This window comes from Mesocricetus auratus, unplaced genomic scaffold (assembly GCF_017639785.1).
Source record: "Mesocricetus auratus isolate SY011 unplaced genomic scaffold, BCM_Maur_2.0 Super-Scaffold_100691, whole genome shotgun sequence".
Classification (NCBI taxonomy): Eukaryota; Metazoa; Chordata; class Mammalia; order Rodentia; family Cricetidae; genus Mesocricetus; species Mesocricetus auratus.
The window spans coordinates 16,623,722-16,641,337 of NW_024429267.1; the positions used below are offsets into that span (position 1 = coordinate 16,623,722).

A 17,616-nucleotide genomic window follows, 5' to 3' on the forward strand; every position below is an offset into this window, starting at 1 on the left:
AAAAGTGGGAAACCAGACAGCAGACTTAGGAAATACTAAGTATTTCCACTACTCATGATCCCTGGGTTATATTTGAAATATGGGACTTAGTGTAGTAGATGCTAACTTACTCAGGATATCCTCAAGTACAATGCAGTTCTTTCCTAGGCTTTAATCCTTCACTTATTCTGACAGCTCTGTTGTACATGGAATGGTGTATAGTGATAATGTTGCTTGTACAAATAAAGTTTGTTTGAAGATCGGGGATAAAGCTTGCCACTAGCAGACCACCAAAGTCTAGAGGGTCTGTACAGGCAGGAAGTGAGATGGCTTGATGGTGAGAGCACATAAGCAGGAAGAAACAGGAATTCGCTCTCTTTTCCACCGAGAAGTTAAGGCAGTAAAAGTGGTTTTGGCTTGCTCCTTGATCTCCTAACATTTTCCTCTATATATGACTCCATGTTTTTATTATTTTGAACAATTTAGAACTCCATTTACATGGGTGAACTGCATGGTCCCTGCTTTTGAAATGAATCTAGGACTCTCTTCAAAAGTTAATGAAACCTGGAGTCTCAGCATGTGGGAACGTGCCTAATTTCCCCAAGTGAGTGAAGTCTATATACTTCTCAAAGTTCCTCTGACAGGACATGGGGGAAAACTAAAATGAGAAATTAATAAAATAAAAATTATGCAAAATGTGTGCTTAGATAAAACATCGTGTATTCCATCCATTATATTAAAATTTCAAAAATGAATTATTGCCTTGTTCATTTTTTAAAAGTCAGAATATATTGCATTTAAGACAAAAGGTTGACATAAGAGGACATCCTAAAGCTAAACTGAACTTCTGTTCTAAAATTGTGTTATTTTCTTCTCAGAGTAAACGCATCAGCTGCCACTTAGTTATTACAGTAACTGCAGCTGTGTGTTGGTAAGTGTGAGTTGTCTGTATGATGATACCAAAAAACTGGTTTTATCTGCCATTATAAGATGCCCTCTTCCAAAAGACATATCTTACAAAGACACAGACCTATTTGAGATGCCACACACAATTCAAAAGTTATGTCTAACAGAAAGTAAAAGGCAGAGCTTCTTGCTCAAGAAGTAAACTTTAATTAAGGTCAGGAATCTTAGTAGAATCAAGGTTTGTTTGTTTTAATCTAATCCTGAATTTGTTCAATGATTCACTGTTAACTTAAAATGACTCAACTGCTCTCGCGAACTATGGGGATAAAAAAAAAGACCTTTGATTAGGTCTAATAATAAGGAAACTTTTAAGAGCCTGGGTAAATGACTTAGTGAGGAAAATGATTGATGTGAAAACCTGAAGACCCTAGGCCTTACCTGTGTCCCCACTGATAACCTCAGCACTCGGGAGACAGTATCCTGGATCCAGCTGCCTACCTACACTAGCTAAAGTGTCAGACTCCCAGTTCAAGTGGGAGTCCCCGCTTTGGTAAATGAAATGGAAGGTCTTTGAGAAAACTCTTGATGTCAACCTCTCCTCTCCATACCCACACAAGTGCAGTTATTACAGGTACATACATACAAATAAATGAATACAAATTTTAAAAGGCAAAGGACACAGTCAACAAGACAAAAAGACAGCCCACAGAGTGGGAAAAGACACTCACCAACCGTATCTGACAGAGTATTGATCTGCATATTTACAAAGAACTCAAGAAGCAATTCTCCAAAACACCAAAGGGTCCAATCAAAAAGTGGGGTACAGAACTAAATAGAGAATACAAGTGGCTGAGAGACACTTGAGAAAGTGCTCAACATCCTTAGCCATCAGGGAAATGCAAATCAAAACAACTCTGAGGCACCATCTCACTCTTGCCAGAATGGCTAAATCAAAAACACTAATGACAGTTTATGCTGGAGAGGATATGGAGAAAGGGGAACACTTCTCCACCGCTGGTGGGAGTGCCAACTTTTACAGCCTCTTTGGAGATCGGTATGGATACTCCTCAGGAAAATGGAAAACAGACTACCTCAAGATCCAGCAATTCCACTCTTAAGCATATACCCAAAAGATATACGTATAGCAATGACATCTGTTCCAATATGTTCATAGCAGCATTATTTGTAATAGCCAGAACCTGGAAGCAACCTAGATGCCCCTCAACTGAAGAGTGGATAGAAAATCTGTGGAACATCTATGCAATGGAGTACTACTCAGTGGAAAAAAATGGAATCTTGAAATTTGCAGGCAAATGGATGGCACTGGAAGAAACAAACCATCCTGAGTGAGGCAACCCAATCACACAAAGACAAGCATGGCATGTACTCACTCATATATGGATTTTAGACATGGAGCAGGGGAGTGCCAACCTACAATCCCACCACCAGAGAGTCTGGGAAACAGGGAGGACCCTAAGAGAGATATGAATGGTAACACAGAGAAGGGGAATGGAACGAGATCTCCTGAAGAGATTGGGAGCATGGGGGGAGGAGGATGGGAGAGGGAGATGGGAAAAAGAGAGGGGGAGAAGAGGAGGGGAGAGGAGGATATGGGGAAGCAGGAAAGTTGAGTCAGGGTAAAAAAAAAAAAAAACAGAAGAGAGCAGGATGAGAGATACCATAATAGAGGAAGTCATTATAAAATCAAAGAAAGATCTGGCACTAATGAGATTTTCAAAGATCTACAAGAATGACACCAGCTAACACTAAGGCTACCTTAAATTCCCTCTCCTGATAATGAGATTGATGATTACCTTATATGCCATCCTAGAACCCTCAGTGGCTGACAGAAGCAGAGGCAGACACCTACAGCTAAAAGCCTAACTGAACTCCAGAACCCAGTTTCAAAGAGGAGTGATGAGCAAAGGAATCAAGACCCGGCTGGTGAAACCCACAGAGGCAGCTGACCCAAACAAGGGGGAAGGCATGGACCCCAGACTGATGACTGAGAGGCCAGCATGGGACTGATCCAGACCCTCCCTGAACCTGGGTTTCAGAGAGGAGACCTCGACAATATATGGGGCCTCACATAGCAGATCAGTATTTATCCCAGGCACATAAATGGACTTCGGGAGCCCATTCTATATGGAGGGAGGCTCTCTCAGCCTGGACACATGGGGGAGGGCCTAGGCACTGCCTGGCATGATATCACAGACTTTAAAAATCCGCCATGAAAGGCCTTACCCTCGCTGGGGAGCAGAGGGGAGATGGAGTAGGGTGTTGGCAGGGATAGAGGGGAGGGGAAGGAGGAAGCTGTGAGTAACATGGGTAAAAAGTTAAATAAAAATTATTATAAAAAATAATAATTTAAAAAACGTATGGAGGTTGAAGCAGCCCCTCTGGAATTATTATAGCTGCTATTACATTGTGATACCTCCCCCTGGGGGATTTACCTAATCAGAAACTATTTGTGAAACTTCAGCAATTGATAAAAAAGTTTAGTGAGAAAAAGATGTTAAGTGCTTTTTCTTGGGACCAGTCCTTATGACAACAGAATCCATAAGTCACACCACAAAAAAGTATAAAGATATTTCTAAATAATGCTTTTTCTTTGTGTCCAATCAAAAACAATCAAGGAAACTCAATCAGGAAGTTTCTAGTCTTCTAACACTAGGCAGGCACAAGAGAAGGGAAGAGAAGTGGATAAATGCAAAAACAAAGGGGCTATGACTTATGAATAACTTCAGTTGTTGAAACTGCTTTAAAGGCTTTTTCACATAAGGACTATATAAACCTTAAATTAATCAAATGAGAATGCTATCACTTTCCTCTATCTCATGGATGAAAATGGAGGCATGGTAAGACAAAGTAAGTGACCTTCCTCAGAAGCAACCGTTCCTACCAGGGTCTAACCTACCAATGTCTCCAGTCCTTCAGTGCATGCCTCCAGAGGACTTCCAATAATAATGGAAACTGACAGAAAACGCATCCAGGAAATGCTCTGAACCATGTTCCTGCCACGTCCTGTAAACATCATTTCCCGAACATGATAAAATTTAATAATTTCACTGAGCTTACTGTTTGTCTTAGAGAGATCCAAATGAAGGCAGAAAGGTGTGAAGTGTGATGATGGCATTGCACACAATACACATGCAATAACTATTTATCATTGATAATGATAAAAAGTACAGACTGGAAAAAACAGTGTGTGCTGTGAAGGGAGCAGTCTAATGCTTACTTTAGACTAAATGTTCGATACTTGCTAGGAAACTGTCTCATTTATAGCAGAATATGTTTGTGCAGAAGCAGATGAGGACCGCAATCATGACCTAATGGAGACAAGTGGGTAAGACTCTATGTGCCGTAATGCTAAGTCCACCAAACACCATTCGAATTAAGCATGTAAGTTTATATCTACATATCTGTTGGTGTAGTGTTCTTCTTTAAGACTCGTTTATTTATATATTATGTTTGAATTCATGTGTTTGTTCCATGTAAGTGCTAGTTGCCTGACAGAGGCCACAAAGGAAAAAAGAAAAAAAATCTGTTCCTTTGGAGCTGGAGTCCCAGACAGTAGTGTGGGTGCTGGAAGCTCACCTGGGTTCTGTGCAGAGCAGCCAGTGCTCTCCTGCCCTATGTGTCTCTCCAGCTACCCGGTTTAGTTTTTCTCATAAACAGACACTGAATTACTCCATAATTTAAACACAGAAAAGGAACAAGTTGATCATCCAGTTAAAACTGATGATTCCTTTGGATGTGGACTAACCTTGATGTGTCGAGCACATGAGTTGACTATTTCTTAAATACAAGCAGTGTTTATAAAAATGAATGCCATCTAAGCTTTGATGGTTGGAGGTACAAAAGGCAGGTGATAAGTTCTGTTTTGTTTAGCTAAACAGATTAAACAATGATTCATGTAAGAAGAAATTCAGTTGATAAGGCTACTTGATGCTGTGTACCTGATATGATCCAATTTCCTATGCCTGGGCTAATAGCATCTTACCCTTTTCCATTTATGAAAATGTGAATAAATTCCATTATAATTGCTAAACAACTAAGTTCCCTTTAAAATGCATACTGGCCTCTATTAAAAGAGTAACAAACACAGTTAGAAAGATACTTACATATTTGGTTTCTCGACCAACTGCTCTTGGATGAGTTGCAGAAGTCTGCATGAAAATAAAAATAATTTTGCATCTCAATATTTGGTGAATAATAAAAGTTTATAATTTAAGACAAGAATGCATCTTTTTTTCTACTGAGACTTTTCTCACCATGAGTCCTACTGATCTACACAAAATTCCATTTATCTTTGAAATTTGTTCTATTAATTTTATACCCCTTCATTATTCACTTCACAGGAATCACTCATCAAAACCCTGGCAATTTCCTCTTATTTATTGATAATGTTAGCCAGGAGTCCTATAGTTCCTCATTACATTTCTTCTATAGTTTTGACTGTCTTAGAATTCACTATAAATTTCTATTCTGTCTGTTTTTTGAGCTCCTTACACCCAAAGAACATTCATCCCATTTCAATCATTCACTTTGAAGACCAAACCCAACTTTACTTCCAAGAATTACATGAAAGCTCGCTGAAATTTCAACTTCAAATGCCCTTCTCTCAAAACTCTATCGCTTTACATATATCTTCATGACTTTAATACCTCTGCCATCAGCTATGCTACAGCGGGATTTCTCAATTATTTACCCTCATTAACTTTATTCTAGCTATTTCATGATCTTATGTTTAATATTTCCATTCTCCTCTCTCCTTCTCTTTGTGTGACAAATTCACTTGTAACACAAGAAAAGAAACCCTAAGTCCTACATAGTCTCTCTGATCCACTTATCTCCATACTTGTACCTGAGAAGTACAATGTTTCTGTGGAAACTCAGTCACAACTTGATTTCATGTTAAATAAATGGCCATCAACTTCACCTGTGCCCACTCCATATGCCTTGGTAATATTTGTTCTCTTAGATCTACTTTCTGAAGTTAGAACAAGGTTTTCCAGGAACAGATTTGAGCCTGAAGAGTGAAACACAATACTATACTTGCCCTTCATGATGGTTAGTCTTGGTTGTTAAACTCAACATGAATCAGATAACTAAATATAAGTGGTAGCATGTTTGGAGCATTCATAGCATAGTAGAGGCTACCAGGGCTCAATGTAGAGTAAAGAGTTCCAAGGGAGGACAGACCATGACAGTGTTGAAAGGCCTGATAATAAAGCATATTATAAGGACACTGATTTATATTCTGGAGGAAAATGTGTAGGTTTTAGACAAGAGTAATGAAGAGATACTTTAACAGTATCTCTGTGTGGTATGAACAGAGTAGAGTGAGGTACAATCATAGCTACTGTGCTGGACAGCAAAACATGACTATTGTTTTGTAGCACAGAAGCTATGAAGCAATCACATTCTACAGGTGTTTTGAAACTATAGTGAAAAGGAGGTGTTGAACATGGCATAAAGAGAAATATTTCATCCAAAACTTGTGGACTAAAGTCAATGAAAGAATGCTATTAACAACATAGAAAACTGGTGGGTGTGATCACTTGACTACATCTTCATCTGCATTGAGTTTGAAAGATTTTTTAAATTTGAGGTGTAACAAAGACTAAATGGTTAAGAATCTAAAACTGGAAAAAGAACTACTGACCCAGAGGCATACATTTGAAGCTGTCAGCATGTATGTGATATTTGCAAGGTTGGGTGACAATACTAAAGGAATGAGAAACTCAGAGACTGATCACTATGCAACCCTCACATTGGTCAGTTGGGAAAGGTAGATAAGAAAGCAAGCAAGAACAAGAAATAATAATGCAGAGAAGGAAATGGGAGAATATGGTGCTTATTGTTTTATTTTAAACTACCATTGAAAGGCATTTATTGTGAAATTAGAATATTGAAAAAGAGGCCAGCATGGGACTGATCTGGATCCCCCAAATGTGAGTGTCAGCAAGAAGGCCTGTGCAACCTATGGGGCCCTGAGCTGTGGATCAGTGTCTATCCCTGGTATACAAACAGTCTTCGTGTGCCTATAGCACAAAGAGGGATGCTCTCTCAGCCTGGACTCTTAGGGGAGTGCCTGGACCCTACCCAGAGTAAAATGACAGACTCTAGATATCCCCTATGTGGAAGGATTTGGCAATAGGGTGGGAGGGTGGGGGGGAAGGGGAGTGCGGGAGGAGGGGAGGGAGAGGGAACTGGGGTTGACATGTAAAACAAGCTATTTAAAATTAAAATAAAAAATGATACAAAAAGAATATTGAAAAAGAGATTTATAGACTTTACAGATCACTCTCCTTAATGTCTGTGCAAAACCGCAAAAATAAGAAAAGGTAATGTTAAAATTTCAAACCAAAATTAATTATTAAAAGTCAAGTTACTAAAAGGATAATAAAAATTAAACAAAATACCAAAAGGACAAAAAGATCTAAATTGACAGAAGTCAGTACTGATATAATATACATTACAATAACTGTAAGTGGCTTAAATTCCCAAATAAACTGAATTTTACAATTAATAGAAAGTGATATATGGAAATGTGTGAGCCTGAAGAAAACTGGGCAAAGGTATATAAAAAGACAAAAGACAAAAATATAGAAGACACATGTAGGAAATCCCATTTTTAAATTTATGAATTTAAGGTTACTTTATAACATAAAATATGTTCAAAATGATTATGTTCTACCAAACTTATAAAATTTTATATTTGAGAATGATATAACTATAACCATCAGCATATAGTTTCAAGATACACAAGTGAAATCTAAGAAAATCTCTTCTAGATTTATTTTTTCCTCCCTATTGGTAAAAATAAACAATTCTAGTCTTGTAAACCTTGTAAACACTCTAACAGCTTTCATAATAGCACGCTTCTCTGATTCACCTTTTCATCTTTTTCTTTTTTTCTTTTTCTTTTTTTTTGGTTTTACGAGACAGGGTTTCTCTGTATTGTTTTGGAGGCTGTCAGTCCAGCCCAGCCTCGAACTCACAGAGATCCGCCTGTCTCTGCCTCCCGAGTGCTGGGATTAAAGGCCTGCTCCACCACCGCCCTTTTAACATAACCTTTTGACTACGTTTGACTGGCTCCACCTCTACCAACCTGTAAGGTTTTGTTCCTTGGAATTCAGTACAGGTTCACAGCATCATACCTCTCCCACTAGCTACAGACTCAATGATCCATTCATACAATTCAAATTCAAACACTATCTAAATTACCACACTCTCTTACCTTCCATTATACAGTATCTACTTCACTGTCCTAGGCCCTCAGTAGAGATGTAGGATTCATTTATGACTTCTCTCTTTTATTGCTCATATCTGAATTGTTATCAAGCCCCAAATCATTTGCTCATTTATGCCCCTTTGAACCCACCTTTCCAGTTCACTATTGGTAACTGTACTCCCAACCTCCTCCTAAACCTCTTTCCCACAGCCAGAATGACCGTTTTTGTGTCCTTCTATTTTCCTTGGCATCCAAATTACATACCATGACAAATATATTCTGAAACTAATTTTATACTGTTCAGCCCTGGTTCACTAAACTTCAAATACACTTACTTTTTCAACATTTTCACAGAAATAAATCATGTTGCCTCAGGAAATTTATACATTCCTATTCCTTTGCCTGGAGATATTATTTCTGGTCTTTCTAACACCATTTCACATGCAGATCTCAGAGTAAATTCTATCTCTTCCACCACAACTATAGTTAGCTCCTTAGGATTTCCACCTGGGTTGTCTTTATCTTTCTAGTGCCTCAGAGCCCAAGCCCTTAGTGGGTACATGATAAATACTTAAAGCAAAGGAAATTTTCAACACACAGACAAAATAGTAAAAATTATTCACAAAGTATCTGACAATGGGTGGTATCCAAATTACTTTTGAAATTCCAACATCCTAACAGCAAGAACAATATGTAATTTCCTTAGTTATTAATGATATTGTCTATAATATTGCAACTGAAAATGAATAGTACTCTTTTAAGTTGTGAGAATCTGTACATTCAAAACCTGCTTCAGATACACAATGTCCCATGGTACACAGTTCGTGCTAAAAGCATTTTTATTCATTGAAAGAGAGAAAACAAAGCTGACAATGATAAAAGAAATATCGGTACCCATAAAAGAAAAAAAAATACATCTTGAAATTGGAACAAATAGAGCTACATTAAGCAATAGAAGGTAATAAAACTAGGGAACTGTATAATTTGTCGTAGCAAATGAAAACAATTATGTTATGAGAAAGAAACAAATACACAGAACAACTCTGACAGGCTAACATATCCAAAGTTCTGCTTCTTTAAGTCACACAACAGTGAAATCAATCCAGTCAATAAGAAGGAAAGAACTGAATTAACACCCATATAAAAGCTACAAGAGTGTTGCTTTAGTCAACTTCATATCCCAATTCTACACTTTTAAGTATATGTAAATTACATTAATACTGAAGCTGCGGTTCAAGATTTATATAAGCTACAAACTTGACATGTAAATCCACAAAATGCCAACATCCAACAACCTGAAATATCACAAGTTGAAACTGATCCACAGCTAAAAAATAACTTTACAGTGCAGACTGACTTATGCATATACATGTAAATAAACAGAAGTAAAAAGTCAACACTACACATTGCTGTGTGCACCCTGGTTTCTAGCTACTGAGTTTGTTTCTTCTATTACTACTGAGACTGGAATCACAGTTGGAAATCATCTATGTGGGAAATTGAATGTTACAGTAAACCATAATAAATATATACATACTTTGATTGTTTCAGAACCCAACATTTTCTGTGGGGGCCGTGAAGGAGAATCAGAAGAATGCTGGAAAAGAAAAGAACAAAAGGAAAGAGAAGAGCAAGTCTATGAGGTATCACGGCAAGACAGGGAAATAAAGAAAAGCAAAGCAAAGGTTTGCATAGCACATTCTACTCTACAGCATTACCATAGACAAGGAGTCCTGCAAGACCTTATCAATGGTAGCACAGAGCTCTTCAGTTTGCTGCCTGAGCTGTGCAGGGAAATAGAACTGGAAGAATTGAAACCAGGAACGGGGTTAGCATTGAGTTTGGGGATTGCATACCAAAGCAGGAAGAGCCGAAGTCATTACCTCCACTGGTATGTCTAGCACGCTGGCCTTGGAGTTGCTTTCAGTCCTGGCTGGTTCATCTAGTGCCTAGTGATAAATGAAACAGTTCTAATATGAGGTTTCTCATTGATGAAAAGGCTGTGGTGATATCCTTACAAAGAAGCCCTGTAAATAAATCTCAATGTTTCTAAGGAAAAAAAAACCTCATTAAATCATTTAGTAAACTATTCTCTGACATGAAGACACCTTTCACATCTGTCCAGTGTCTGCTTTGAAATCAGTGTCTCTAACAAAGGTGCAGTGTTGATAAAGGCTAGAGTCTGTTTTCATTTTTTTACATCTGTTCTTTATTTTCTATTTTGATTTTGCTTAATTTTTAAATTTTAACTCATTGAATGTGGCTCGTTTCTTATTCATCCTCACAACAGCTTGAGCCCATGTTAGATAATTACAACATCTGCAAAGCCTTGGAGTTGTTGCTATGGATTTATATTTTCCTTTGAATATGAATGGCATTATTCTGTTTCTTTGAATGCCTAAATATTATGAACTAGAGGCTATAGTATATGAAAAAAGTTCATAATTCTGTTATGAGCCCATAAATACTATTTTCATTTAGTTTTAATTTTTTAACATTTTATTTGCTTATTTGGTGTATGCCATGATGCATATGTGGAAGTCAGGGCACTAATTCTCTCCTACCATGGGTGTTCCAAGGAGAGCTGACTCTCACTCAAGCTGATAATTTGGTAGCAGGTTCTTCTGCTCCCTCGGCCATCTATCAGCCCTTTCTTTAGTTTTGTCTTTAAACTCCATCTCCCTGATACTGAGTACTCAGCTATTGTACACTATTTCTGGTATAAATGATACCCAGATTTTGTGAAGCAGCACTTGGGGGTCTCCTTTGTGGAGACTTCCAGTACCTCCACTTGAATTCCAGCTTGTATGTGACAACACCTGTTTTTCTTTGGTTTTGTCCTTTTTTAATCAACAAAGATTTAGATTTTTGCTAAGTTTGAACCACTTGATAGTGAGTAAATAATGGTCAGTCTTGAAAAAAAATAAAATGAGGCTAATCAAATATAATTTTCTTCTTCTGAGTAGTGGCTTCACTGTATAATTTCTAGTATTCTAGTAACATTACAACATCCACTATGTTTTTGTGATACAGAGATGTATTTTAGACTGACCTCAAACTTCCTATATAGACAAAGATGGCTTTGAACTCCTGATCTTCCTGATTCTGCCTCCCACATCCTAGGATTATAGATATGGGCCACCATGCTGCTTAGTTTATCTGCTACTAGAGATTGAAGCCAGGACTTAGTGATAGCTTGGCAAGTACTGTATCACCTAAGCTATGTCTACAGAAAGACACATCTTTTTTTCTCTCAATATATGTTTTTATTTAAATTAGAAACATGCATGCTCAAGAAGCATCTTTTTAATGTTTCATCTTGAGATTATTTGTGATCTGTAAGATAACTGCCCTGATGTAGGCTACCCCTCCATTTTCAGAAGCAGTAAGACAAGCTAATTTTATATTTTTAAGCTCAGAAATTCCTTAACATGTATAACTTGATAATGCAAATTTCAAACACATTGAAAATTAACATTCTGGTTAAGGGTTACTTTTTACCTACCCTAAGTAAATATCATTTTCATTTATTTTTGTAAATATTTTTTCTCATCTATCATGTACAAGAGAGTGCAATATGTTTTTAAAAAAATCTTAGCTTTGTAACAGTGGCACACTTTCTCTTTCTGCCTTTCCCAGCTCTGTCTTTCCCCACTCTTGCCTGCTTGACAACCTTCAGTTGTCAGTAAAACACCTTCAAGATAGCATCAGAATCCAAATAAACAACAGTATTTGACAACTTGGAGATTTCTCTTATATTTTTGTTATCAAACTTGTTTCCTGGGTTGAAGCACATGGAACTGTCAGTATTCGATTAAAAATTACCTAGAAAGATGGTAATTTCATAAGGTTGAACCTGTTTTATGCCCCTTTTAAGGCTGGACATTCTGAATTCTCTTATTCTCTGTACCTTGGCTATCTACTGAAAACAGAAGTTTCTCTGATGAGGGTTGAGAAAGTCATTAATTTATGAGTATACTGACAAATCATTAGGAGTTGGCTTAATACTATGTCCTTCTAGCAGGACAGTAGTAATAAGTTCTCTTCAATGGTTTATGACATCTCTAGCCTAAAGTTCTTGACCCAATAATAGTGTCAGGTACAGATCTCATCTTGTGGAACAGATCTTAAATCCAACTAGAAAGTGGTTGGTTACTCCTATGACATTTTTGCCACTATTGCACAAATCCAGTCATCTTACAAGGTCCACAAATGGATAAGAAATTTCACTTCCATTAGTACACATAGCACCTTCTAGCACTATGAAAACTATCCAGTAGGATGGAAGCTTCTAGGTCAGTAAAAGCTTGATTTTTCAATGTTCTATGACTCAGGTGTGTGGTGTCTTCAGCAATATGATCATATCTTCAAGTTCTAGAGAGTAACCAGCAGCATTTGCAATAGTCTATAATATTTGGAGGTCTTTGGAACCTCAGTGATCAAGAGCTCTATTGGCTTTTTTATTAGCCTGTGCTGTCTATTGGAGTACTAAGCCCTGCTAAAAGGGAGATTCCATTTTAAATCTTTTTATGTATGTACACAAAAGCTTCTGCAGTATGTTTCCATATGACTTCTTTTAAAATTCTTTAGTGTTATTTTTGTCTCTCAGTATTCTCTCCTCTACTTTGCCCTTTCCTCCTCTTTAACTTTTCCTATTTCATAATCTCACTTCACCCTTCATACCTATCTGTCTTTCAAAATTTTATCACTGTCCATAGGTCTTTTGTTACAGGGGATTTTTCAACATATCTAGTCCTACTCCACGTTTGATATTTGACAATTTATCATCATTAAAGTCATTCAAAAATATGTGGAATGAGTTTGAAGGCAATTATAAAAGGTTATAAAATATGATTAGTGAAGTAATTAGAACAAGTGTCTGATCTCTTTAGGCAGTAGCTTCCAACAGAAAAATGATCACTTACATGTATGTGTTCTGGTAAGTTTGTAAACAGACAAATAAGACAGTTCTCTACTGTAAAGAAAGAACAGCATGTAGAATAGCAAGCCACCCTATCTTCTCATCTGCATTCACAACCAAGTTCCTACCTTTAACTGTTATTCTGATGCTCATATATTCTGACTACAAAATGTCACACCAGCCATGGAACCACAGGACTCACTGCTAGTCAGAATCTGTTTTTTTAACAGATTGAAGAATTACACAGATCTAAAACTACTAGTTTTCAGTAGCAGGCACCATGTCTGGTAGAATTAGGCTATCAGCTTGGAATATATTCCTAAGAGTTCAGACAAAGGAACATGAGAGACAAAGTTCATCATTCCTAATTTAAACAAGCTATTTTTTAATTTTTGGGATTCTAGTATAACTATAATCTTCCATTTACTCCCTTCAAACCCTCTCAACACCCACCCTTGTCCTCTTTCAAATCCATGGCTTCTTTTTTCATTAATTGCTGTTACATGCATACATGCTCTTTAATACAACCTGCTCAGTCTTATCAAGTTACCAATTTGGTATTGCTAACTTATCAATACCATATGGTGTTGGATAACCAATTGTTGTGCTCTTCCTTGGGGAAGACTGTTCCTCCCACTGTCACCAGTCCTTACATAGGAAAATATTATCTGAAAACTTTTGTTTTTAAACTTTACTTCTCTGTATTACAAAACAAAATTCGGAAAACTATTTATAACAGGAGTCACCTTATAGTAATTATTCTTATGCTTTTTTCTTTTATGTTCAAAAATTATGATTAGTTATGAGAAATGGTGAGAAGGTAATAGAAAATTTCATAAAAACTAATTCAGAGAGTTTAATTTTCCCTGACATGGTGTTTCTCATCTGCTTTTCACCCTGTAGGTAAGGGAGAGTCCCCTTCTACAATGTTAGGAAGATAGCAGAGTACAAAATGTCTGTACTTGACAGATACAGCCACAGTGCTTTACATATAGTGTAGTGTGCATGGTCACAGACAGTCACAGTCCAGTAGAGGACACCACAAAATAAAATGACGAATTACACTCGAGTCCTTAATGGCTGAAGGACTATAAAGGGAGCCTTCATGGTATCGAGAGGATGAAGAGTCACATGATTCCAGGGAAACATATGACTCAACTATTGAAATAATTTCGCTGGAACTAAAAGCTGCTTCTAAGGCAAGCAAGAACAGCACCTGGCCTTCTGAGAAGAGGGATTATCTGGCTAGTGAACCACCTCTACAGGGATGTAGAGGAAAGGCAAGTTATAGTTAGAAACAGGAGAATCTCCCAATTTATTAGATGTTAAGTCACATATAACACTGAATCTATTTGGGGTTTCAGACTACACGTGATGTTTGCTATGATAGCAGTTACAGAGAAAAGAGATACAAGAAATTGAATCCAAAATTTGTATAGAAGACTAAACACAGAAGGAAACCCATTTTATGGTACCCTTCACCTTCCCAGCCATGCACTTCTTTCTGTCACTCTTTAACCACAAAGTATCACTTGTGTTCCTTGAGCTTTGTATCTTTTATATTTTGTGGTATTGACTTGCTCTAAATTTCAGTTCACATAGAAAATTATTCTTCATTGTGAAGATCCAAATGTCTTCTCTTGGCATCACTGCAGTCCAAAATGTATTCATTCCCTAGTTAAGAATACATTTTGCATATCTTAAGAATAATGATGGTCTTAGACATTAATCTTGTGTGCTCTGTGTAGCTTGCAAACTTCATTGTATTCTGGAAACTACAACTGAATTGAACCCAACAATTTCCCTTATATTCTGTTTCTGTTAAAGGTATAAAAAGTCTGATTGGTTTCAATAAAATTGCCACAATAAAAATAAGACTATTGAATCATGAGATGATGGCTCAGCAGTTAAGTGCTTGCCACTCACGTATGAGAACCAGATTCAGATCCCTAGGAACCCACATAAATGAAGCTTAGTGGTCCTCCTGTATTTTCAGCTTTAGTAGATGGAGACAGGGAACTCACAAAACAAACTCTCTAGCAAGATTAGCAATACTAGAGACCTCTGAATTTGACTGAGAAACTTAGCCTCAGTGAATTAAGGTGGAAAGGCAATAGCAAGCAATTACCAACATCAACCTTGGGCCTCCTGATGTGCACATGTGCACACGCACACAAACACACACACACACACACACAGACACACACACACACAATAGAACTAAAAATGGCTATTGTATCATGAGTGTTTTTTTCAATTGGGTCTTTTTTTCCATTGGGGTCAAGGGATCAGTAAAGATATTTAGAATAGATTGAGGGGTAAACTGAGGAAGAAGCAGAATTAAATAGATAAATGTATCACATAAATAATATTATTGTAGTTATCAGTAAAATACTATGGAGAAGTGATTTAAACTGAGAGTTTAACAAACAAATAAGTGTGTTGTATATTACTATTCAACTCCTTTGCCATCAAGATCATAGCATGTGATCAATATTCATGAGATGACTTTTTTTTTTTAGCCCAAACCAAATCAAGTCAATAGTTTGGTCTGTGGAAAATTAGCACAGGCGAACATAATTCTTATGCTACTTGAAATATTGAACTATACCCAATGAATGTCAAAATGATATCCTAAAGCTACAAAAGATAATGAGCATTGGGAAGAAAGGCTGTGACTTTGGAATGGTTTCATTGGCCACTCTATGTTAAATAGAAGGACATTTGTGGCAAATGTCCTTAAACTTTACTAAAATTTATTTCTTAATTGACTATGATGAGTAGTTTGTCAAATATATCATCTTGACTCACTCCTAATACCCATAAAATGTAGCTTTTATTTTATGATACATTTTTACTTAAATATATTTAAACCTCCATTAGCAAAAAACAAAAAAAGTATGTAGTAATATACAACTCCAGTTTCTTAGAAGCTCTGAGACCATTTAAAGTATATTCTTTTCATATGACATGTTTATGAACTATGAGATCTGAGGAGCTCTCTCTTACTTCCTGTTTTTAGGTCAGGAGATTTAGAGGATTTGATGCCTGCTCCTCCCACACAGAAGGTAGTTAATGCTTTCTCTTTTGTTATTTTGTTTGCTATTTTAGGTTTTACAAACTTGCTACCAGTTTCAAACTCATTCCATATGGGCTTCCTTGTGGAAGGATTCAGCCTAGTCCAATCAATATTACCTATACAACAACCAATCTCTAAGCTTCTTCCAGGACTTCCCAACCTGCCTTCTACTGAAAGGACCCTCCCACACTACATCCACCCTTCCGCCCAGCCACATCCTACATGCCCTTCTCTGGCATTAAGCCAGGTGAGCCTGTCTAATCCTTCCTTCCACACAACCTCACCAATCCCAGTTCTACTCCCAAACTCCAGACTTTGAGCCGATACATATACTACACATCAACCCAGTCTCTCTTGTACACCTGACTTCATTCCACCTAAGCCAAATCCATATCCATATACAACCTGACCTGTACATCTTCTCGTTGACCAAACTGCTGTGCACATCAGACACAGACTAACAAAGGAAGCCTATCTGTCCAGACCTCATCACAAAAATTCAAACAGTAGGAAAGATCCAGACACTATTATGGGCTTGGAAATCAGGATTCACTAGACTCTGTACAAATGAAGTGGAGTTTATTTGGAGAAAAACAACTTTCAGAGAAAAAAAGTGACAATCATGGGCTCCAGCTCCAAGGATGCAGACCCTGCCACCCTGGTGCTTTCCGTGACCAGAAGGGGCTTCTGAGTCCCAATCATTTTCCTTTTAACTGGTCACATCCGTATCTGTGACCACGCCCAAAAAGTAGAAATAAGTGAAAATGAAACCATAACACAGAAACCACTGAGACAGTTAAAGTTGTCCTGTGAGGGGGAATTTATATCTCTAAGTACCTACATTAAAAAGTCAGAAAGACTTGAAATAAATAACTTAATGATACAACTCAAATTTTTGAAAGAACATGGGCATATCAAATCCAAACTCAGTTGATAGAAATAAATAATAAAAATCAGAGCAAAAATCAATATAGGTAAAGAAAACAATGCAAAGAACTAATAAGTGCACGAACTGGTTCTTTGAGAAGATATAATTGACAAACTCTTGGCACAACTAACCAAAGTAAAGAGAGAAACCAAATAAAACAGAATCAAAAATGCATAGGGAAACATTTTGGCATACTCCAAAGATAATTCAAAATATCATGAGGGAGTACTTTTAATGCTTATATTTCATTGAGATGGAAAACATAAAATAAATTGAAGAATTACTAGATTAAGCCAAACTACAAATATTAAACCAAGAAGTCAACAAATCTTTCTTATTTATTCTTTTATTTATTTATTCTTTTAAATTTCAGTTTACATTCCAACTACAGTTCTCCCTCCCACTCCACGTCACCCCCCCGGCCCACTCCAGTCCACTCCTTCTCATGGGTAAGGGCTCCCACAAGGAATCAACAAAGTCTGTCACAATAGGTTGGGGCAGAGACAAGCCACTCCCCCATGCATTAAGGCTAAGCATGACATCCCAGATCATGTACCAAGGTT

At 37.2% G+C, this 17,616-nt stretch overlaps 1 protein-coding gene across 36 annotated transcripts in view; it reads right to left on the bottom strand.

Moving 5' to 3' along the window:
- LOC101837871 (muscular LMNA interacting protein) overlaps positions 1-17,616 on the bottom strand; it is a 248,602-nt gene that overhangs the window by 75,455 nt on the left and 155,531 nt on the right. For 22 of the 36 annotated variants that reach the window (XM_040740387.1, XM_040740375.1, XM_040740380.1 and 19 more), the window contains 4 exons: positions 10,009-10,074; positions 9,844-9,927; positions 9,663-9,722; positions 5,010-5,054 (listed from right to left, as the gene is read on the bottom strand). In XM_040740387.1, coding sequence (XP_040596321.1) covers positions 5,010-5,054; positions 9,663-9,722; positions 9,844-9,927; positions 10,009-10,074 — 255 coding nt within the window. Of the gene's footprint in view, positions 1-5,009; positions 5,055-9,662; positions 9,723-9,843; positions 9,928-9,981; positions 10,075-17,616 lie in introns of all 36 variants that reach the window. The other 14 variants (XM_040740396.1, XM_040740378.1, XM_040740372.1 and 11 more) reach the window with 4 other exon arrangements.